General features: G+C 41.7%; 1 protein-coding gene across 1 annotated transcript in view; it reads right to left on the bottom strand.

The window, feature by feature from the left end:
- The window catches only part of CRYL1 (crystallin lambda 1), a 144,801-nt gene that overhangs the window by 16,890 nt on the left and 103,003 nt on the right, over window positions 1–24,908 (bottom strand). The window contains exons 4-5 of the mRNA XM_072795820.1: window positions 15,597–15,758; window positions 8,508–8,702 (exon numbers count right to left, since the gene is read on the bottom strand). Of these exons, the coding sequence (XP_072651921.1) occupies window positions 8,508–8,702; window positions 15,597–15,758 (357 nt within the window). The remainder of the gene's footprint in view (window positions 1–8,507; window positions 8,703–15,596; window positions 15,759–24,908) is intronic.

Genomic DNA, 24,908 nt, shown 5'->3' with positions numbered 1-24,908 from the left:
AACAAGCAGATAGAATTGGAGCTCCTGGGGGGCTCAGTGGGTGGAGCATCCAGCTTCAGCTCAGGTCATGATCCCGGGGTCCTGGAACCAAGCCCCACATTGGGCTCCTTGCTTCTCCTTCTCTTTCTGCTGCACCCCCCTTGTACTTATGTACTCTCTCTGTCAAATAAATAAAATCTTTAAAAAAGAAAAGAAGAAACAGAGATAGTATCACTTCTGGAAGGATGTGAGGCTCAGAGCAGGGGAAGGAAACTCCCAGATCCCAGAGTTCAGGGAGTAGGGCTGCTATAGGCTGGTTCTTTTCAACCACGAGGGAGGTTCAGTCAAACACATTACCTCTTTAATTAAAAAAAAAAAAAAAACTAAACTAAACTTTTAAATTTTAAAACACACACAATGTAGAAAATCATACAGTTGAGGGTATGGTGTGGAGGGCAGGAGCTTGGGTCTTCCTTGGCTCCTTTAACTTCCCTTTATACGACTCGCCCTCCTGCTTGGCTCTTCTCGCCACGTATACAAACAGGTGTCACCAATGTCTGAACCATTTGCTCAATCAAGCCTCAACTTTTTCCTACTGGATACATTCCAGATTAGCCATAGCCCGGAGCATTCTACAGTGTTTCCAACACCTTCCCTGCAAAGAAAAGCCTCTAATATGACCCTGCCTTCCAATTACCTGCAAGCGACTGCTTTGAACATGCTTCCTCTTGTCTAGCCTCTCGAGACACAAGACCACTATTGCCTCTTCCCTGATCCCAAAGCCAGCAAAACAAGTGGCTTAGCCTGACCCGGCTCTGTTTTTTTCTCTGTAGCCTTCCTGCCCTGCCTTGTACTGTTTTTCTTCCAGAGAGAAGGCTGAATGATTGGCAGGGAGCATACCTACTTGGCCACAGGTACCTACTCAGGGGGACATTTATGGAAAAAAGCCATCAGTGAAATGCTGGGTCTCCCCAGCCTGTCAGAAAACTGTGGGCCACAAAGGCAGTTGACGGTCCGACATGGCTTCCTTCTCAGAATGCTGAATATGTGGGGAGCAAACTTCCTGAGGATTAACATGAACTTGGAGAACTGGACCTGGTTTATATTAATACTGGTTCATAAAAGGAAAGAAGAAATCAAATGACCGCCCGCCTCCACAGAGTCACAGCACATGGGAGAGAAGCATAAGAGATACTTAAAGTAGTGAACTTACAATTTCAGATCTTTGCCCCTAAAATACATTCACCCCATCAGTTCTCCTTTGTGTCACCTCCCATTCCGTGAAAGAGCTTGCAGTACGTTCTAATTTAAGTGTAGCAATCCATGCGGAAGCAGGTTGCTCATTCATCTAGCCAACAACACAAGACCCAGCGCACGCCACACAGGTGCACCTGATTTGCAAGTACAAGAAGCCTGCTCATTTCCGGCTGTCACCCCTGGAGGGACCCACTTTTGTTCACACAGGCCCATGACTAATAAGAGGAAAACCTGGCCACGATTTGCATCCCTACTCGGAAATCTAAAGGCTAGATGAGGGTGGCTGATGAAAAGTGTGTGGCCAGCATGACAAGGAAGATGCTGTCTGGGCATCTATCCCCAAATCAGTCCTGTGGGACACGTGGAAGGCCAGCTTTGATTTGGAAAAAATGACTCACCTCTCCTGAGCAGTTACAACTAGCATTCTTTTGTTCTAATGTGCTTGTGTTTTAATTAAAAGTGAGTTAAATCCTCTTTTAAAGTTGATTTTCATATCACTTTTGATACCAACCAGAGGTATTCAGTGTCACAAAACTAGGACTGGAAATCACGGCTTATAAAGTGACCAGGTGGAAATCTCTCCACTAAGCAGAAGCCAGTTAGAGCTGCATGTTTATCTATTATAAGCCTAAGTCAGATAAAGAGAGTCAGAAACAAGGGACATACAGAGACAGAAGAACATGGAAGGAGAAAAGACAAAGAGGCAGTAGAATATATTATATCTCACTGAAATTAAGACTGGATCAAAAGTTAAATGACTACTGAATGTTCTACTAAGGAAGAAACATGCTGCCCATAAAAATAAGATGTTAAAATGTAAAAACAACAAAAAACCAAAACCATAAAGTTTACCTTAAAACAGATGAACTACAACACATCAAGTCTTTGATCAGTGTCTCACTAGGGACAGAGCTTCTCCAGCTTGCTTCAAGGAGCATATGAACGTCCTGCAGAGCTTATTAAAATGCAGAGTGTGGTTCTGCAGGTCTGAGATGGGCCCTCAGATGCTGTGTTGGTAACGAGCTCCCAGGTGAGGCCCCCCGCCCACCCCCCCCCCCCCCATGCCTTCTAGGAGTCTCACATGCTTAGCCAGGATGTGAGCATTTCAGCTCAGAGCTAATACGCTGGTGGCAGCTGTTGCATTAAAAAAACTACACGGGATTCAGGAACTCAGAAAACATGGGCACCATTACAGCACCACAGTCTGTAACACGCACTAAACCATTATCATATGCCAGGCATATTCTAAGCCCTTTACATATGTAACCCCATCTAATCCTCATCATGTCCCAATGAGAAATAGTCCATCATCACCTCCACTCACAAGTGCAGATGCTGAAGCACGGAAGTGGCACAGGTTTGAATCCCCAGCAGACTGCAGAATGTGAATCAAACCACTTAACTCTTGAGCCAGTTTCTTAATAGGTAAGGGCAAAAAATAACAATGTTATTTTTAAGATGGGATGAGATGGGATGACCTGAAAATACCTGTAAATCATGAAAAATATAAAGGAAAGTGCTTTGTAAACTTCTAAACACTATACAAACTAAAGTTACTGATGAGTAGATGATCCTCAGGGGTTCCCTGTGCTAAGACTCCTAATTCCTGTGTTACAGTCTCATATTCAACAGAAACACCTAAATGAGTTTATCACAAAAGGTCTCCTCAGTTAATTTTACTATATGATCTCAGAGATACATTTTATTAACTGAAACAATCCTTCATAAAAGGAATTAGACCCAGATCCCATAAACTATGCCTGCCTGACAAGAAACCAAGAACTGAATTCCTGCAGCTCAGGGCATGAAAAAAAGAAATCCAACCTCAAAATTACATTGCTCAGAAGGGTGAATAAAACCTGAGATAAGCAATTTCCAAAGCTCATTACCAACACATTCCAACAGGCTGAGAATCTGCTGATGGCTTTATGATTCACTCCAGCTCACCTCCACCTACCCTGCTTGGATGGAGCAAGAATTTATAGGCAGTACAAGCTCAGATGTTGTCTGGGTGAGGGTTTTATTATCATAACACAACTTCCTTTATTGCGATCATTAGCTTAAGAATATTGACTTAAAATCACATTCTTGGCCAATAGGATCTTGTGCCCTAGTGACCCAATCTTGGGCTACTAGACTGTAGCTGGACTTGTTCATCTGGCATTTCTAAGCTTACAAAGGGCTGCTCCATCTCAATTCTGAAGCCAAACTGGAAGGGAAAATATGGGGTGAGCACCTGTGAACATAACCCAGTAACCTTGTTCCTTCAGGTACCTAGCAGCCCATCTTTCTCCCAGTCTTGTTCTTGCCAAGCTTACATAGCTGTGTGGGGACAGACAATCGACGGCAAGACAGTCTGTCATGGTCTAGGTTGCCACAAAGATGAAGTGTGTCTTGTTCCCAGCACTTTCTCTTTCTGACCAGGAAATAATGTCTGCAGCTCACCTCCCTCTTCTTGAATGGGCAGGCCTGCACAGAAGCCTCCCTAATCTTTCCCTGCTCCACCCTTAGAATTACTCTTCCATGCTTGGCTGCAAATATTAAAATATGTGCTCCAGAGTTGGTGAATGAAACTCAAAAACAGAAACGACATAAAGAAAATCAATGAAACAAAAAGTTGCTTCTTCAAAATAATCAATAAAATTGATAAAGCTCTAGCAAGGCTGACAAGGATAAAAAGAGAGCAGACAACAATCCCCCATATCAGGAACGAAACCAGGAATATCACTACAGACCCTGTGGACGCTAAGTATGAGAGTACCACCAACACCTTTAAGTTCATGAATTCAACAACTCAGAAGAAATGGAACGATTTCTTAAAAGCCACAAACCATTAAAACTCAACCAAGATGAAACAGACAACCTGAATGGTTCTTATAACAATTAAAGAAGCTGAACTTGTCATTAAAAATCTCTTGGGGGGGATCCCTGGGTGGCACAGCGGTTTGGCGCCTGCCTTTGGCCCAGGGCACGATCCTGGAGACCCGGGATTGAATCCCACGTCGGGCTTCCGGTGCATGGAGCCTGCTTCTCCCTCTGCCTATGTCTCTGCCTCTCTCTCTCTCTCTCTCTCTCTCTCTCTCTCTCTCTCTCTGTGACTATCATAAATAAATAAAAATTAAAAAAATTTTTTTAAAAATCTCTTGGAAAAGAGCCCTCCACACCCAGGTGCTTTCACTGGAGAATTCTACCAAACATTTAAAGAAGAGTTAACAAAAATTTTATAATCTCTTCAAAAAAATAAAGAGGGAAAACTTACCAATTCATTTATGTGTTATTACCTTGATAGCTAATGAAGTGTTAGCTTGATATCAAAACTAAATAAAGACAGTAAAAAAAACCCCACAAAACTATAAACCAGTATTTCTTCTGAACTTAGGAAAAATTCTCAACAAAACATAAGCAAACTGACTCTAGCAATGTCCAGAAAGAATTACACACCTGCTGGTATTTATTTCTGGTATGCTAGGCTGCGTCAACATGGGAAAATCAATCATAACCTGCCAGATCAACAAAATTAGCAAATGGCAAAACAGCATCTTTCTGCTCCTCTGATACCTGCATTAAGACACCACCATGGCTGAAGAGAAATGCGAGCCATCATTCTGGCCAGGCCCCCTGCCTCTCCCACTGCAGCTCACACCCCAACTCGTGGGTAGAACTCCTGGAAATTCACACTTGGATTTGATTTGTGCAGAGCTGTCTACACACAACACCACAGAACAGTATTCCTCACTGCATCGCTGACATGGCACCGAGAAGCCAGGACAGTGGCATGCAGGCCCATATGCTGCACGAGACATCTTTGTGCTCTGCAACTAAGGCACCTTGCAGCTTTCATACCTGAAAGCACACTAGCCCTAGTGTGGGTCAAAGAGAAAAGGTTCTGCCAAATTTCAACTTGCTCTGTGAATCAAAGGAATGAGACTAAAGCGCCCATGATGAGTCCCTTGACCTCATCTTAGCTCCTGGTGTTTTCTACAGCAAGGCTGAGCCTTAGTGCTTTGGCCCACACGTGAAACCTACCACAGAAGGAGAATGTCTTGGAAAGATAAATTCTTTGAGATCTTTGGAACTTTTGAACTTAAGACATATAAAAAAAAATCTTCGCTTTTTATTGCAAAACATCCCCAATTCAGCTCCTTTTTATATTAAAGTTGCCCTTAAATGTTTTGAGGGAAACTCGGAACACCCTAAAATCTAAATTCAAGTTCAACTAGCTCTGAAATTGTGAGTCAAAGGGGTGTCATGTAACCCCAGCCCTGACTGGGGCTCAGCACACGCGTGCAGATCTGCACACAGCAAGGTGGGGCTCCCGAGAGGCTCTCTCACTTTGCCTGACTCTCAATGTCTTAAGTGGAAACAAGACCACAGGCAGCACAGGTTTTCCTTTAAGAAATTCATGTGAGGGCAGCCCCAGTGGCTCAGCGGTTTAGTGCCGTCTGCAGCCCAGGGTGTGATCCTGGAGACCCTGGATCGAGTCCCACGTCAGGCTCCCTGCATGAAGCCTGCTTCTCCCTCTGCCTGTGTCTCTGCCTCTCTCTCTCTCCTCTCTATGTATTCTCATGAATAAATAAATAAAATATATTAAAAAAAAAAAAGAAATTCATGTGATAAAGTCAAGACTCCTTAAGCCACCCCACCTAATGGGCAGAAATACTGATCCACTATGCCCAAGGGGAGGGTGGGGAGGTGGGTTAAGAAAAATGTGCCTTTAGTGGGTCAGCTGGGCTGCAGTGTGGAGAACTCGGAGGGAGGAGCCAGGGAAGGACTCTCTCAGCGGGACTCTGGCTCTGCCAGCCCCAGAGCCTAGGAAAGTAGGGCCGCAGTGTGGAAGTTCAGAACCCACACCTGTGACTTCTCTGCCCCGAGAAACAACTTTGGGAGCAGGTGTGCTGATGGCCCTCCTAAGCAGCAATGGTCAAAGCACCTCGGGGACAACAATGGTGTCCCTGCCCTCTGACCTGTTCCCTCCATGATCCCCTGTCCCACAACTGAAAGACTTCACCTGTCACTAAAGTCTCTGCAGAGCTCTGGAATGCCCACCACTCTATTCCTGCCTCACCCCATCCTGGACAGAGGGACCTGCTGTTTCTAGGCCTGCCTGAATTCTGTCCATAGATCATCTTTATTTCTAAAAGTGAATTATCTTACACACATTCACCAAAGAAACTTGAGGTTCTAGTCACACTTTATCATCTCATTTCTGTAGCCTTTTCTCAATTTTTCACATTCAAACCGTATCCTGCTGAATTTTAGCATTTGGTGCTCTATGGGGACTTCAGACACGTGAGTCGCACAGTAGCCAAAGTAGAGACACGGGTGGGATTGTCAGGTATGTCGTCCCTGGGAACATTCCTGTCAGCCAGTAATATGATTATATTCAGTCCACCAGTGGAGACAGGACAATCAGAAGGAGGGCAGAAAAAATGAGGCCATGAGAACACCCAGAGTGGTCAAATTCAGAAACCCTTCCAGCCCTTCTTCCTCCAACCAGTAAAGTGAGACACTGGAACCCCTCACTGCTCTTCCAAACCTGGAGCTTCCAGACTGCAGCTGGTTCCAGTTTGTGGTCAACATAGAATCCTTTGCATATGACTCCCACCTAATTCTATGATACCAGAACCTCCAAGTTTTTCCTCAGGTTGGCTCACATCTTTCTGATTAGAGGAAGCAAGCTTCAACTTAGGGCTTTTCTTTATCTTTGGGGCACTGAGATACCTTACAAACAAAAGTAAAAACTGCCTTAAAACTTCTCACAGGGCAGCTGGGGTGGCTCAGCAGTTTAGCGCTGCCTTCAGCCCAGGGCGTGATCCTGGAGACCTGGGATGGAGTCCCACGTCAGGCTCCCTGAGTGGAGCCTGTTTCTCCCTCTGCCTGTGTCTCTGCTTCTCTCTCTCTCTCTGTCTCTCTCTCTCTCTGTCTCTCATGAATAAATAAATAAAATCCTTAAAAAAAAAAAACTTCTCAGTGTAATACTGAACTTTTCTTGTGGTCTGTTAAAGTGTTCCCCTTCTCTAGACAAGGGGAAATATTTTAAACACAGCTCCATGGGGGTGCTTTCAGCTCAGTGTTGTCTTCCAAACATTCTACCACTGATACTAAAAAACATTCTACAACTTTAGGAAATTAAAACTACAAACTTAACAGTGAAAATCCCAGGACTCTATCTTGAAGATATAGGAACATTAAGTGGATTTAAACAGTAAGGACACAGAATTGAGCTATTCTGTGGCAAATGACCATGGCAGTCGGGTCAGATAATGAATCTAATGGGGACGGGACGGAATGCCAGAACCAGGGAGTGAGAGCAACACATGATCAGGAACTGAGAAGCTCCAGCACAATGCTCACGGTCTGGCTTCCTAGCTCCAGTCTCAGGCTGGGACTGGCAAGCTCCCACAGGAGGTAAGCCAAGAAATGGGCCTGTTCCACAAACAGACAATTCAGCCTGAGCTCCATTCCCTCTGCCCTGTGGACCTGGACAGACTTACTCACTCTACCAGGTTCCTGTAAGATGAGAGTGGGCAGACGGTTCTGTCTTCCCATACGGAAGATGGGGAAAGCAACAGCAAGCCAGTGGACAGAACCAGATGGTCTGAGCCTGAGACCCCTGGACTCTTCACTGCAAGTCCTGGGGCCGCTTGGATTGTCTATCCTGCCTAGCACCAGGTCCTTTGTACACATGTATGCAGTGAGGTGATTTTGAAAGTCACGTACAAAAGCTTTCCATGAAAGAACAAGGGTGTGTGTGTGTGTGTGTGTGTGTGTGTGTGTGTGTATAATGTTCTATTTATATGTGAGATGAACATATTGCTAACAAGTTTAAGGCTTACCCATTATCTCTTCCTCAAGCTCTTGAAATAAACTAGACCTCTCTAGAGGATACAAGTTTACCCAAAATTTAATTTTTCCTCCTCTTGAAAAATCATAACACTGGGGGGAGAACCTGAGACTATGAGAAAATGCAGTGTGTCACACAGAGAAATTATGTGGTAATTTCTATGTCCTCTATGAAAGGACAGGAAACAGAGAAGTCTATCATCAAGTGTGAATATCAAATGACTTATTGTAACAGAGGAATCTCTGAAACATGTGATGAATTGCTACATAACGTTTTATTTTCCTTGTCTGTTGACTGAACCTGAGAGAAGAGCTTGCCCTCAGTCCCCAGAACAGAGCAAGCAGGACCCAGTGCTGACTTTTCCACCACCCCTCCCCCATGGCCACCTATTCCTCCAACTGCCAGAGGCTGGAAGCAGCCCACTCACCTCCACGAGCCGCCAGGCCTCACCGATGATGGCATACTGAAGGCGATTCAGGGCAAAGCCTTCAATCTCCTTCATGATTCTGACTGGGGACTGTCCAATCTTCTGCATCAGGGCGTAGGTTCTGTCCATTGTCGCAGGAGCCGTCTCCGGGTGTGGGACCAGCTCAACCAATGGCACGTAGTACGGTGGGTTTACCTTATGGGAGAGATGGAAGGGGAAGGGCTCAAAAGACAGCTCTGGAGTTAGGCTGTTGTTTTGGCAGACTTTGCTTGCCTATCTTGAATGGTCAGATGGGGCAGATTTGTCTTTGGAGAGGCCTCTCTAGATTTAGCACCCATGACAAGAAACTTGAAATATGAAGTAATCCACAAAGGTGGGAAAGGAAAAACTTGAGTGCAGAATTCTGTGGTTTTATATAGAAAAATCAGAACCAACACAGGAGTTTGAAATTTGGAGGGGCAGATGACCATCTGAAACATCCAGGACTAATCTCCAAACCCCTGACCTCCCCACAGGATTTCTCAGCTACCAGTTGTTCAGACTTCTTAGGCTTCTACCTACCCCAGTCATCCTCAGAGCCATTTTCTCTACAAGAGTCACTGCAGGTTCTTGCCATTCTACTGTGTTGGTATTAAAAATCATTGACAGCATAATTTTGGGAAATACCCAAAACTTGGTATTTCCCTAACTTCTCCATGCTGAGCCTCAAATGTCTGCCCCACCCCATCCCCCACCAATCTCACCTAGATATCACACAGCATCAGAACTCTACCACAGCCTCATCATAATACAGCCTAAGATGGGAAGGGTTGGTTCACCATGAAGAGGCCCTGAGGGAAATGCTTGCCTAGCCCAGCATTTATACTTTGGGCTCTGGTTTTCTTGCTGTACTTTGAGAAGCTGTTCTTGAAGAAAAGAAAGTTATCCTAGGTCCAAAGAAAATGCTAGTTGGTAGAACCTGATTAGCCTCACCATTAAAAGCCAAATGCACTGTAGTAAAATGTTCTCCAAATGATACTTTTAAATAATTTTTCCTTGATATATGGATGAAAATTGATAGAATCTTATAGTCACTAAATAGCTTTAAGAAGCATCCATTCTAAAATGACTTCTACAGAAAAGGGAAAGAAAAATTTCTTTCCCTAGGACATCACATAGGAGAGGCCTCTGTCTACACGCAATTTAGCCTAAGAGGTTCCTTCTGCTCTCAGCCTGCCCTGGTCACTCTCTCAACCCTCTTAGAAAGCAAGAGAGGATGGCACCTGTTTTCAAATAAGTAAATTATGAATCAGTGCCTCAACTGAATCGCTTATCTCCTGCCTAGACTGAAGTCTTATAAAAATGTCTACCCCTGGCTTTTTTAAATATCAGAATTGTAAGAACTGGAAGTATGTGTATCTTGGATGAATTTTTTCTTACTATAAGACAAAGACATTGGGCTTAAGGTCTTTCAATGTTGCAAGCCCCATAGGTAGCAAAAACACAGTTGAGACAACAGTTAAAAAGCATTTGTACATACCACTTGCTAGTTTCCTTGTGCAAGTATTCCTTACAGGTTCTTCTCCTGCCTACACTCTCCTTAAATGGTGGTGCTCCCAGGCTGCCCCCACTAGCTTCCTGCTACACCCACTCTCTAGCTCTGGGAAGAGCTCAGCAGTTCTCAGGCCATCACTCCTACCCCAAAATGCTGTGATCTCACACAGAGCTCATCTCCCACCGCAGGCCCATATTTGCAGTTGTGCACTGGACACACCCCTAGGATATCCAACAACCATACACTCAACCTGTCACGAACTCCACTCCCATCTCTCCCCACCCTAAACCGTAGATCCTCTTCCTAGCACCGCACCTTGATGAGACCCATCACAGCCTCGACACCCAAGTTAATACCATGAGAAGTATCCTTGGTGCCTGCCTCTCCCAGGCCCCTCCTCTCCCTACACCTTCCCATCCATGATTCTGTCAATTCTATTCACATCTTTCAGAAAACCCATTCTTGCTACCACACACTTAGCTCAGGCCATCACCTCCAATGTAGATTCTGGCTCTCCTCCCTGGCCTCCCCCTCCAGGCTCATCCTCTCTGCTGCTGCCAAGGTGATCCTTTGTCAGGCAGGGGCCTGTCAAATCCAGAGACAGAAAGGAGAACCCGAGGCTGCCAGGGCTAGGGGCAGGGGAATGGAGAGTTGCTGTTTAATGGGGACAGAGTCTCAATCTGAATGAAGACAGAGAGTCTGAGCAGATGGTGGTGAGGTCTGCAGGACAGTGGGAATGTGCCTACTGCCACTGGACCGTATACTTAGAAATGGCTAAGGTGACAAATCTTTTTTTTTTTTTTTTTAAGGTGACAAATCTTATGTGTATTTTATCACAATTAAAATTAAAAAAAAATTAAAAACAGGATGCTAATCATACCACCTCCAGCTCAAAACCTTGCATGACTTTAAGTCCCTACCACCCACTCAAATACAACTGCATGATCTGGCCCTTTGCACTTCCTAAAACAGGCCAAGTTTCCACACTTCTGTGTCCATGCGCTCCAAGTCTATAAGCTTCTGCGAGAGGACCTCCCAGATCTGAGGCCCTGGATGGGGTCGTACTTGCCATGGCACCTCAGTCCCAAGACAAGGACCCTGACCCCTACTGAAGGCTCAGAGATGGGCAGTGACAATGACATGGTAGAGAGAGGAGAGGTGGGGATTGGAGAGGACAAGAGGTAAGCAAAGCAAGCAACTCTCTTAAATATGAAAGGAATGGCTGTTTCCTGACACTACTCTCTTTCTGACGTGACGGCAGGACCTGGGCCTTCTGCTGTTGGAGTCTGTGAGTTAGACTGAGAAACATATTCTCAAGAAATGAGAAGAACAAACAAAGGAGGAAAGGAGGCAACTTTTCTAAAGGTTACAGGAGATGGTCCCCAGCTCAGCTGGCGAGAGAGCGGAGCTGAGCTTTGCTGGAGGCCCAAGAGAGGGCCTGGCCTGTGAGGCTCTTTGAGAGCTCAGGTTGAGCTGGGTGGTACAAGGGGGGCATTCTCCATTCACCTCATGAAAAGCCTGCCCAGAATCTGGACCGGAGCCTGGGAGGCATGTGATCACGGCGATAGCACAGCACGCCCAACACAGAGCCTTCGCTTATTTTCCCTGCAGCAGATTAAACAGAGTTAAACTCACAGAGGAAAGGCAGACCGTCCCTTTTCCCAGAAGACAGGTGCAGCAATTTGCAATTCATCTGCACAGCCCTGCTGGGGAGGGGGCACTCCTGACCTGGTGAATTCCTCTTTCTCATTGAAAAACGAGTATAAAAATGAATCAGTACCTTGCTTACCGCAGGTGGACAAGACTAAATCCTTCGCCATTTTGATACTTTACATAGGAAAGTCTTTTTCCACCCCTCTGAAGGTAGCAGCTGGCAATCTGAAACAGGTACTGCTTGCACACACACACATACACACACTCATGTGCTCTCCACGAACAGCAAACTTATAGATAAATATCCAAAGTACCATCAACATGAGGGCAAATGGTTTTAGGGTCAGGTGGGAGAGTGAGTCAGAGAAGGTGCAAGCGTAGGCAAGGAGTGCTTGGACGGGAACGCTCTGGGTGCCTCATGCGAGTTGGGCCTGATTTGACTCCAGGCTACCATGGCTGACTAGTAACCTACGTGAGAGTTGTGTGTTTAGGAACTGTTCCCACTCAAGACTCATCCCTAAGCAGATGGTGTGAACTTGCCAGGCAGCGTCATCCACAGGGCATCCATAAGGGTGGCACCAAGAGCATCTGATGGGCTCACACAGCCCCATCAGCTCCATGGAACCATCACATCCCCAACTGAAAACAGATTGTAGACCGTGGCTGAAACTATCAGTAGAAAACTGCTTGCTTTGATTGATCACTAACATAGATCTAAGTACCAAGAGAGAATGTAGCCAAACTCCACTTTCAGTTAATCACTGGCTACCAAATGGGCATCCCTGAGCCTCTCTACACATCCACAGGGAGATGAGGCAGATAAGCAAAGGCAACATAAAAGACATCTGAGAGGAAGCCTGTCAGGGACACAGACAATGGCCACATTAACACCCCTCTTCCTGAGCCCGCCACTCTCCTGGCTCCAATCTACCTGTGCATAGAGAGAATACATCCAACCTATAGTGACTTCCACTCACCCACCAGTGCTCAGAGGACCTGAAAGCTCCTCAGATGCCAATGGGAAAAAGTGCCCAAGAAACAATATGTGATGTGGAAACTCCTTGGCTGTTGGTTCTTCCACAGAGGGGTGGAGGCAGCAATCTTTTGCAATTGCTGACTATCCCCTCTTGCCACAGTCTTTCAGAGGCATGAATAGGCTTCCCTTGCCTTTATCCTATTTCCTGTCTGGGCGAAGAGTTGTGAGTGACTAGAGCACAGAGCTGAGGCAGTGCCATGTGAACTGATGAGCTGGGATTCTCCTGCCCAGCTACAGGGCTGAAGGGAAACTGTAGCTCCTCAGAGATAGTAAATGGTTCTTGATGATTTAGGGATTATCCATCTAGCCTAGGTTGAATTGCTCAAAGACACTTTTCCCCCCACTCTCCTTGAGCTCAGTGGAATGAGGACATGGTGGGCAGCACCAGTACAAAAGAAAGAAAGGATAAAATTCCAAAGACAGTCAACTTGGGTGATTTCATTTGCTTTAGTGAATGTTGGCTTGGGTATAAAATAATTTACAAATGTAATAAGAGGTCAATTTTTGAAGTAAGGTCTGAACTTAATTTGCCTATGCTGTTTGCCTTTGATTAAAGAAGTAAGAGTGAGCAATCCTGGAATGGTAGTAGGAGAAATGTCATTACTCAATAGTCAGGGGCTGAACTACTAGTCAGAGGTACTCGTTAGGTGTGACAGAAAAGTGAATAAGGTGTGGTCTCATCCATCAGGTTTAAAATGAAGAGATACAGGTAGAAATCTTGTTAAAGGACTTTGGAGGGGATCCCTGGGTGGCTCAGCGGTTTGGCGCCTGTCTTTGGCCCAGGGTGTGATCCTGGAGTCCCAGGATCGAGTCCTGCATCAGCTCCCTGCATGGAGCCTGCTTCTCTCTCTGCCTGTGTCTCTGCCTCTCTTTGTCTCTCTGTGTCTCTCATGAATAAATAAAATCTTAAAATTAAAAAAAAAAAAAGAAAAACTTTGGAGGTATTTTCTAAACAATTTGACTTCTTTCTTTCTCTTTCCTTTCTTTCTTTCTTTCTTTCTTTCTTTCTTTCTTTCTTTCTTTCTTTCTTTCTTTCTTTCTTTCTTTCTTTTCTTTCTTTTCTTTCTTTTCTTTCTTTTCTTTCCTGATTCAGAAGTAAAATTTCTGGCTAGAAATTGGAAATTTTCAAGTAAGAGGCTTACACCTGTCACTGATGCAACCAACAATCTAATAAGTGGTTTACAGTTTCTAAGAGTCCTTTTTACAGACATGTAAATATCACAGAAGCAAAGATAGGACATGTTTCATGTCACCTGGTATTTGGATGCTGTAGTTAAGGTCCCTCTTGGCGCTAATTTCCTCTATCTGAGTGGTAGCTACACATGACTGGTTTTCTTCTAGGCTCTGTGGGTCTACGTCTCTGTATTTGAGGACGCTTGGTATTTGGATGCTTCAGTTAAGGTCCCTTTTGTATGTCAGTAGGAAGACATCCAGACATCCAGAACCATACAGCTATGTGAATGGTGGTACAATTCTTGTCAGCACACAGAATCCAGCAGGCATCTGTGACTTCCCCTTCTTCCTCCCCTACCTGAGCCAAGTCTGTCCCTCTCCCCTGCCCGCTCTAAACTCTTGCTCAGAAAGAGTTCTTTCCCTCCTCTCAGTCTAAAGCCCTGGTCCTCCATACTTGGAATACTGCCCCAATTTTGTGAAGCAGCTGCTCCCCTCTCTGAGCCATCTTCAATATAGAAAGAACCTTCTGATTACCCTCCAAAGGCAGCATTTCTACCGCATCACAAGGCTGCTCTGTGCCTAAGCCAGTCCCAGCTCTTCAGAGCAACTCTGACGATTCTGTATAACCCAACTATTGTCAAGCCTTCCAGCATTTTCCTCCTGCTTCCCAAGTATGTGAGGTATGGGTGCCCTTCCAGGCAGGCTAGCCTCCTTATGATGCTACACACCCCATGCTTCCTCTTGGCCAAGCGTCTTTGTTTACAAACTTTCCCAGCCTCACATTCTCTCCTCTCTTGTCAGCCCAACCAGATCCTGCCCAGCTTGGCTCCAGTTTCTCCATTAGGCTGTCCCCAGCCTTCACCTCCGATGGCCTGCTGGTGCTGGGGGTATGGCCACTGTCATCTACTATCATATCTATTATGGCTTGAGCTAAGTTAGCTTTTCTGTACTAACAGGCTGTCCTGGGTCTCCAAGGTCACACTGAGCTCAAACCCCTACCAAGTGATCCTTGGATTTCCTCTCTGATTCCCCTTACCTCATATTACCACATTAATCTCAAAAAGATTTATTAAGCACTTGCACATCAATGTGGAACTCACTGTCCAATATACCTCATCATGCACCCCCTAGTGAGTAAGTTTGTCCAGGTAATTACAACAGGTGGGTTCAGGGAACAAAAGAAAAAGGGATAGTGGATTTAAAGTCAACCAGAATCTCAGGAGCAGGACCCAGAATCTGCCTTCTAGCAAAACTGATCCTACTCTGAATTGTGTTGAGTATACTACACAACACAGTTACATGGCTACAAATTCTTACTCAATATATACATTTTGTAACAGTGGCTTTTTCCCTGACAGTGGAATTATGCATTTAGTAGTCTCTCTCTTCAGTTAGAAGGTGAGTTACACAAGGGTGAAAGTATATAAGTATCGTGCATTCTATCTCATTATGCACTAGGTATGCAGATACAATTCAAGGCATTTTTGGATTAAATTCTTTTTAAAAATGCCAGTATTTTACAACTTTCTAAAGATACTTTTAAAAAACCCACTAAATTATACAATTTTAACTGTGTGGCATATGAATTATACCTCAATAAAACAGTTAAAATTTACTAGCAGATTAGTAAAAATGTATTGCTCCTGAAAACCAAAATGAGATATAACCAATTCTTGAGGTGTAAGGCACTCACCGGATGGACAACAAGGCACTGCTTCACGTGCGCCAGGCCAGCAAACAGCTTCGAAGGCAGGAGGCAAGAGGTGGAGCTGCTTAAGACAACTTTATCGTCGACAATTTGATCTAACTGAGCAAAAATCTTCTTCTTCAGCTCTAGGTTTTCTGGAACACATTCCTGAAAAGGACATATTCAAATTACTATTCATGATACTGTATTCAGTCAGGCCCCAACCCAAGCATGTCATGTTTGATTCATTCCCAAAATGAACCGATTAGATAACTACTAGCAAAATTTAAGAACAAAACAAAAAGTTGCTGAAAAACACAGCAAATCTCCATAACTCTGGAAACTGGGTGACATATATATGGGAGTTGTATTTTCTAGTTTTGCACAGGTCTGAAAATTCTCATAACAAAAATGTCTGCCAACTGAAAATTCCCATAATAATGCAGTCTGCCAAATCTATGGGGGTAGACTCGACAGCAGAAGACATGACACCACCTTTGGCGCAATGCTACAAACAGCAATAGTAGCCATCACCACTTATTTTTCCTATTTCTCCTGACCATCAGATCAACTTATCTTCAAGGAAAAATCTTATCTTCATAAAATGGACAAACATGTTACATCCATAATTCCCAAAAGGCTTCTTGAGCATCCATTTCTAATTGGCAATCCTTTTGAAAAGGACTTTTGTTTCTAAAAATCTAAAATTACTTTAATAGGGACACGGGAGGAGGACAGAGGACCAAATTTGGATCAAGTGCTACAGATAACACCGCTCTGAAATCCTAATCACGCACAGAGCCGGGGTAGAGTGAGAGGACATTCTCAAACACCCAAGTGTGGGCCTGCAGATGAGGCCTGTTCCTGGGAAAGTCAGATACACGGTGGATACTGCCCTGCTTTGGATGGAAGCAGAACAGGAGAAGATGCACAAACTGCTCCAGTACTAGAAATACTAGAGGCAAGAGGCCTGGGGGGTGGGGGAGGGAATCATGAATTCCCAAGGTTCCCTGGTGAACTTATAGGATAATGGTCTCAGTGTGGTCTGGTAATCATCAGCATCAGAATCAACCGAGTCCTTGTCAAAAATACAAGTTCTCAGGCCCTCATCCCAGACCTACTTAATCAGTCTCTGGTGGTGGGGTCCAGGTAGCTGCATATTTGTCAAACATTCTGATGATTTTTGTTCCTACTAAAGTTTGAGACCTACTATTCCAAGGTGTGGATCCAAAGTGTGAATCATCTATACTCTCAGTGTGGCATGCTACCAAATATATCCTCAAGAATCTCTCCACTGTGTCCAAGCTCTGTCCTACACTCCTCCTCCAGCTACTCACAGACAAACCCAAGGATGCCCTGATTAGTGTAATAGCACTATGGTAGCAGAAATAGTATAAACACCAGCAGAATACCAAAAGTATATAAAGGTGAGCATGCAGTGCTGAAGGACTACTAGGATTATATGAGAATCACCCCTCAAAAATGAAAATATGTTCAAGTTTGATTTAGTAGTATCTAATCATTAATAATGGAATCCAATATATTGAAATCAACTGTGTAAATATTATGACATAAATTCCATTTTTATACCATCTACAAGATTTTAAAAGTTTTACTCTGAGGGTAGGGAGTCAATATTGTGTTTGTTTATACTTTTTAAAAATATAATCAAACCACGTTAAATTTAATTAAGAACAAAAGGTCATATAAGCGCCACATCTCAAAGACAGGGAAAAAAAAATGGAGTCATTTAAGAACTGTAAAGGCCATTGTATTAAATCCCCTTATCAAAAGGGGAAAAAAAGCTACAGTTGCTGGCTGGTTGTACTGAGTAATTCCTGGATCAGTTAAGTCAGCGAGTTGGGTTAAGTTTAAATGGAGCCTTGTAGTAAAGCCAGAGACTAAGAATGATGCAGATACTGTTTGAGAGAATAAAAGAGTCCTTGTGAATAGCCTTATTGTGAGTCTGTCATGCAGATTCTCCCCTGAAATGCTATGCCTTTCTTCAGATCTTCTGATTATCAAAGAGGCAAGAAAATTTGAACCAGAGGAAACCCAAACCTGCTACAATTATGTAAGGGTTTTTTAATGGCACATTTGCTTGATGTTTTTGTTGTTGTTGTTGTTGTTGATAGTAAAAATTGTTCAATTTGGTGGGTCAGGATTATAATGCCTCTGTCCATGTCAAGCCTTGAGTTCATTTCCTTGCTATTCATTAGGGAGCTGATACTCCTCGTCTGAGAAATGGAGTCTGAAACACTACTAATCAGGACCTTTATCACTTGTGGTTTATTACAAAGCTAAGAGACGCAAGGGCCATTCTCTTTGCCACAAACGGGCTGGGAGGAAGGGCAGAGTACCAAACAATGACACAGCTGAGAACCCAACTGCAAAGTCGGCTTGCTCCCTCTAAACTACAGCCATGTGACCAGGTGAGACTCCAGCCCATGTCTTTCCAACAAAACGGTGTTTTTCAGAGGTCCTTTCTGGAGAAAATGTGAAGTGTTAGCAAATGTTCTATCTCTACTGAATGTAATGAGCTTGACTTGGCTTAATTAAACTCTGACAGCACTTTGAAACCAATGATCATTATCTGTTTGTATTTTGTTTATTTTGAAGTGGGAGACACAACACATAATAAATGATATTCTCACACACAACTACTATAGTCCACATGCTCAGATTTCAACAAACCAAACAAAACTCAGGACAAATAAAGCACAATGTAACTTCCCAAGTACCACAGCCCTACCTGGTACATCAGAAGGAGTTCACTCATCTCAGGCAGTATCAGGCGGTTAAAAAGCGAAGTTAAGTTTAAACACTCCTTTTTCCTTTGCCTTCTTGAAAGGAAGAAACTGAATGATGGTATGATAGATACAACTTTTAATTCTCTCTAATTTACTTATATTTTAAAAGGTAAATCATTTATAAATTGTGGTGTTTTGTTATTAGTCAAAGGTACCTGTGACAGCATTTAACTCATTAGGAATGTTCTAGAAAAGCAGCACAGCCATGGCAAGTCAGTGTACTGGAGAATTCCCAAGCAAAGGAAATAACTCATGTTTAAAGTTTACTCACTTGCTATACAGTGGTATATATTTTACAAAACAAATATGTTCATAGGGAAAATGAAATTTCATTGATTTTTTTAAAATCGATTCAGCCATTTTAGATAGGCATCCTGTTGCTAGAAAAATCTACATTTGTTAATACAAAACATCTGGAAGCAATTTCAATGTACTTTCCAAAAAGTCAAACTAAATTAGAAGACCTCAGTACTTAAAGTATTTTACATGCAAAGAAATTTTATTAGCTAAAAGACATGGGGAAAGAAAAGAAAGTTGAGCTAAAACCCTACTGCAATCACGGCAGAAGGAAATTAATTTTCAAACTGAAGATGGAAGTGATCCACATTACAGTCTGTTAGCACTAATTACATCTATTCGAGCTTTCATTATCATAGGCAATGAACTTAATCTTATGTCTTAATCAGAGGCTTTTTTTTCTTAACATCAAAATAAAGCTTTTAAAAGCATATTACAAATCCTAAGTAGAGTTTACAATAATCTAGAACAAATTGTACTCAACCTAGAGAGATATTTCCAAAGTAAACATCAATCTAGAACATATATTTTTTTTATTGGAGTTCAATTTGCCAACATATAGCATAACACCCAGTGCTCATCCCATCAAGTGCCCCCCCTCAGTGCCCATCACCCAGTCACCCCCACCCCCTGCCCACCTCCCTTTCCACCACCCTTGTTCATTTCCCAGAGTTAGGAGTCTCTCATGTTCTGTCTCCCTCTCTGATATTTCCCACTCATTTTCTCACCTTTCCCCTTTATTCCCTTTTACTATTTTTTATATTCCCCAAATTAATGAGACCATATAATGTTTGTCCTTCTCTGATTGGCTTATTTCACTCAGCATAATACCATATTTAGGAACGTTACTTCCCAGGGATTAGTTGTTAAGGTTACCAGAATTATTGTTGTTTGCTTTAAATAGTAGTCCTTTCTGTGGGTAATCACAGGGAATGAAGAAGAGGCTGAAATGCATCAATTGCTGTTCTGATTAATGAGTCTATTCCTATCCTCATTCCAATGCTATTTCTGGTACCTTTTATGAAATTTTTAATTTAGAATTAGGTTAAAATACTTGCCATGAAAAAAACCACAATTAAAAATATTTCATTTAAGCTTGCAAATAGCATACAGTTTCTTTCTTTTTTCTTTTTTTTAAGATTTTATTTATTTATTCATGAGAGACACAGGGACGGAGAGAGGCAGAGACAGAGGCAGAGGGAGAAGCAGGCTCCATGCAGGGAGCCCAACGTGGGACTTGATCCTGGGTTTCCAGGATCACGCCCTTTGCTGAAGGCGGCGCTAAACCACTGAGCCACCCAGGCTTCCCAGCATACAGTTTCACTGCATTTTAAATAATATTTCTCATGAAGAAGACCTGTAATTTTTAATACAAAATTTTTACTTAACAAAGTGCTGAGAATAGCATAAAACATAAAGTTGGAGAAGAATTAAGGTATAAGGTTTCTTTTTTTTTTTTCAGATTTTAATATTTATTTGAGAGAGGGAGAGTATGAGCAGAGGGATGGGGAGAAGGAGAGGCAGAGGAACAAGCTGACTCCCTGCTGAGCATGGAGTCCAAGGCAGGGCAATTCTAGGACCCCAAGATCATGACCTGAGCTGAAGTCAGATGCCTAACTGACTGAGCCACCAGGTGCTCCATGGAATGAATTTTTAAGGAGAAAAATTAAAAATAAATAAGTTGATATGAAGAATATTACATCAATCACTGAGACCATTTATTACCAATGAGAACTATCTTTAAACTCTAGGTGATAAATTTGAGAAGACTATATAAGTTTTTTTTTTTTACATGACTTTTTTTGCCTCTATATCAAACAGACATGTTGCATTTCCATCAGGGATCTCTCCTTATAGTGCAGCAATTCTCAAAGCAGCAGAGAATAGGCAGAGAGTCTATTTGTAAGATTTGGAGGGGAAAAATTAAAATATGATGCGTTTGTTAATAATTGAACTAGATATTTTAGCCCACTTTATTGTGGCAATGAGTGAAACAACAAATTACATTCAACATATTTTGTTGGATGACACTGTTTTATGAAAACATTCTCATTTTTGAAAACTCAAGTTTTATAGTATCATAAAACTAGTTTCACTTGCAACCATGTATATATTTGACTATAAAATATCGTACTTTCAATAGGAATAATATCACCAAGACAATAGCTATCTGTATCTTGACTCCATCTGTCCAGAGGAGAAACCAAAAAGTCAAAATTTATAGGTGTGACTAAAACAGTACTTATTTATTCTTCAAGTTCTTTTAATAAAAAGAATCTAAAATTTCAACAAGCCAAGCATCCAATTTAGGAAGTCAGAAATATAATAAATCCAAAGAAAAATAAAAAGACTATAATAAAGATGGCAGAAACCAATCAAATAGAACTAGTTTCTCAAAACTCAGTCTCAGACTCTCTTCTCACCTAAATTCTCTCTCTAGGAAATCCCAACTAAGCCCACAGTTTAACTCACCAAACTAAAGACTCAACTCACACTTTTATTTCTCCTCCTCAAACTATCTTCATATGGATACTTCATGGGCACCTCAAATTTATCTAATTTCATCCCCTCTTCTAGTGCTAGCTGGCATATAAATTTTCCAGTATAGAAAGAAAAACCTTAAATACTCTATTAATCTCATGATCTATAGGGAAGTAACATCACAATTCCAGTTCCCTGCCTACAAAATTTCACTAGGTTTAGGTTTACCCTAGTGACTTTCATTATTTTGTAAAATGTTTGTTTTGTTTTGTTTTTGTAAAATGTTTCTAAAGCATCAAATTTATGTGATAAAAATATTTATAATCAGTAACGTTAATATTTAATAGTCTAATACTAAGTGATAATATTCTAATGACAACCTACCATATACTTACATCATAAAGTCATTTCTCTCCCAATAATAACATATGACCAAATCTAGGTATATTAGGCTACAAATAAACATTATGTAAACTCCAAAACTGGGGGAGGAAAGAAATTTTGTATTTCAATATTCTAAAAGTTTACAAGTCACATGCAAGAGAAAATAAATATATTATGAGAACACTGCCCATCTTTTGAATTGATATTTAGAAAATGGCTATATTTAAACAAACACCAATACTATAAAATAGAATTGAAAGATGAAAGCCCATGAGAGCAGGAATTTTTATTCTTAGTTTATTGCTGTATTCCCAGCTCCAAGAATAATATCTGACCAAAAAGGGGGTCTTTAGTAAGCATCTGTTGAATCAATGAATTAATTAATTAATGAAAAACTCTGTGATGTAGTCAGTTTCATACAATGCCTCATGAGCTCATTGGATACATATTTACTCTTCTCTATCATTACATTATTTTAGAGAAAATGTCTAAAGAGTGCTGAAGGAATAAACACAAGATACCTCTCTGCCTTTTGGCAGCCCAAGGGGCAATCCTACCCATTCTTGGACCTACACATTCAAAACAGACTCCCATCTTCCATGGACTAAAAATCTGTTTTCTTTAACTAAGGATTTGTTCTGACTTAGAAAGATATTCCATTGAAGTCCAGGCATTTGTTTCTCTCCTTCTTTCCCAAAATCTGCAATAGCACAAAGCCCAAAGGGTGAACTGATCTGTCTCCTTTCAGTATATATGTGATAGATAGACTCTCAGCTACTGCAATCTGTTCCACACTGCATACACAGGACCCTGCCACTACTGCTAATGCCCCTCCCGTTTATTCAGCTACTAGTCATGTTGCTAATCCCACAAATAGTACTCCATGGTAAAAACAACCTCTAGTATTTTTTTAAATTTTTATTTATTTGTTCATGAAAGACACAGAGAGAGAGAGGCAGAGACATAGGCAGAGGGAGAAGCAAGCTCCATGCAGGGAGCCCAATGTGGGACTTGTTCCTGGCATTCTGAGATTATGCCCTGAGGCAAAGGATCAGGCCCTAAACCAAAGGCAGATGCTCAACTGCTGAGCCATCCAGGAGTCCCAACCTCTAGTATTTAAAAAAAATTTGTCACCTATATCTAATGCAATAACTCCCATTTAATTTACAGTATAAATCATAACATTATGCCACATCCTACAGAAGATTTTTTTGGTACATGTATTTGTGTTCTAGTCTAGAAGTATTTTAGAATCTTGAAGAAAACTAAAATATGAAATAGATCACTGAAGGGACCTTGGGAAGGTGGAAGTCTGAAATTGGCTGACAGGTTACTAAATATTAGTATTAAATCTGAATTCAATACACTTCTAATGAGGAACTAGTTGACGCAAGGAACTTTCCCACTCAAAAGAACAAGATGTAGTTCCTGCTTTTCAAGAAGCACAAGTTTTAAGAAGCGCATAAAAAAACAGACATCCATGCAAGTAGCTATAATAGAGCAGATAATACGTGCTGTAACAAAATTAAGCAAAATGACAATATGGCACCAAGCCAGAAGACCACATGTACCTGGTCAGACTTAAGGATTACAGATACTTTTATACTGTCTGGTCAAAGTAGAAATACTAACATAGTATCACAAACTGCTCTTAAGTGGCCTTACTAGGGGGAAGAAACATATATTGATAACAAGAAGGAACATAAAAATGTTTCTATTTGGCCTCTAAAAGGTCTTACTCACCAATCATATCCCAGGGCCTACCACTGAGCACAGGAGGAGCTATAACAACAAATTACTTGTAGAGAGCACTCCACTTTTGATAATGGTATACTACATTGTTTTGGACAATCCTCCTACTGACAATAATTTAAAAAGCTGAAAACATACAAAAAATAATCTGTCTGAAACAATGAAGAACTGTAGGGCTGAGATTCAGGTAGTAGGGAAACATGAAGATATAAGCCTTATATATAGTTCCTCTTTAATCCTCAAAGCAATTGCTTATTTCAAAAGCACAGACAAAATGGCTGAAATGATAAGCAGGGCTTTTGGCAGATTCAAAGTGCTGAGGGAAAAAACTAGAGCTCAGAGCCTGGTAACTGCTCTAGGCTTTCAGTTAGTACTGCTCTAGCTCAAGGGCTACACCTTGGAGTAACAGTGACCAGTGTTCATAGGCCTCAACTTATCTCAACCCATGATTAAATTTTTTTTTTTTTAAAGATTTTTATTTTATTTTATTTTTTTTTAATTATGATAGTCACAGAGAGAGAGAGAGAGAGGTAGAGACACAGGCAGATGGAGAAGCAGGCTCCATGCACCGGGAGCCCGATGTGGGATTTGATCCCAGGTCTCCAGGATCGTGCCCTGGGCCAAAGTCAGGCGCCAAACCACTGCGCCACCCAGGGATCCCAACCCATGATTAAATTAAAGAGATAAGCTCCAAGCCCTAGCTTCTCTGGCAGACATAACCAGAGCCTTGATTTTTCATAAGCAATGTCTCACACTTAAAGAAACAAAACAGATACCAGAGAGGACTTGACTGAAAACCTGGAGAAAACACAGACTTTAGAAATAGATCCATGTGACATTCAGAGAATGGATGGTGTTACTAGACATGAACTTTGACATAACTATTATTAATATGTTTAAGGAACAAAAAGATACTGAATAGTTTTAGCATATAACTAGCAACTGTAAAAAGAATCAAATAGAAATTCAACAACTGAAAAATACAATGAAGACTTTTAAAAGAAGGACTTAAAAAGTAGATGAGACATAGTTGAAGAAATAATTAATAATTGGGAAGACACATCAGGATAAAATATCCAGACTGAAGCATAACGAGACATCAGGATGGAAAATGCAGAAAAGAGCATATGAAAAACACAGAAATGTTGAAAGTTTCTAACATACAGGTAAGTGCAGTTCCAGAAGCAAATGGGTTCAGCGAGACAGAAAGCAACAGAAAGGGATACAAGCAACATATAAGGAGAGAATCAATTTCCAAAATTGATTAAGGAATTATTATAAAGTGATTCTGACAATATGGACACCCACAGAATGAGACACTATAACCATTAAAGCAAGGGAGCCTATTTTTTAATACTGAACATAATTATAGAGTACACAAGACATGTTAGGTGAATAGGAATATACTAGTCTCCCCTATAACTCTAAAATAAATGTACATAAAATATTGGAAGGAAATATACAAAATGGTAATAGGGACTCCATCTCTGGGCAATAAAAATACTATATTTCTTTATTCTTTTATAAATTTTCTAATTTTCTATAATTACCACAAATTACTTATACAATCAGAAGAATGTTATTTATAGCAGTA

Source organism: Canis lupus, chromosome 24 (assembly GCF_048164855.1).
Source record: "Canis lupus baileyi chromosome 24, mCanLup2.hap1, whole genome shotgun sequence".
Classification (NCBI taxonomy): Eukaryota; Metazoa; Chordata; class Mammalia; order Carnivora; family Canidae; genus Canis; species Canis lupus.
The sequence above is the reverse complement of the archived record's forward strand: the minus strand, read 5'-3'. Positions and strand labels throughout refer to the sequence as shown.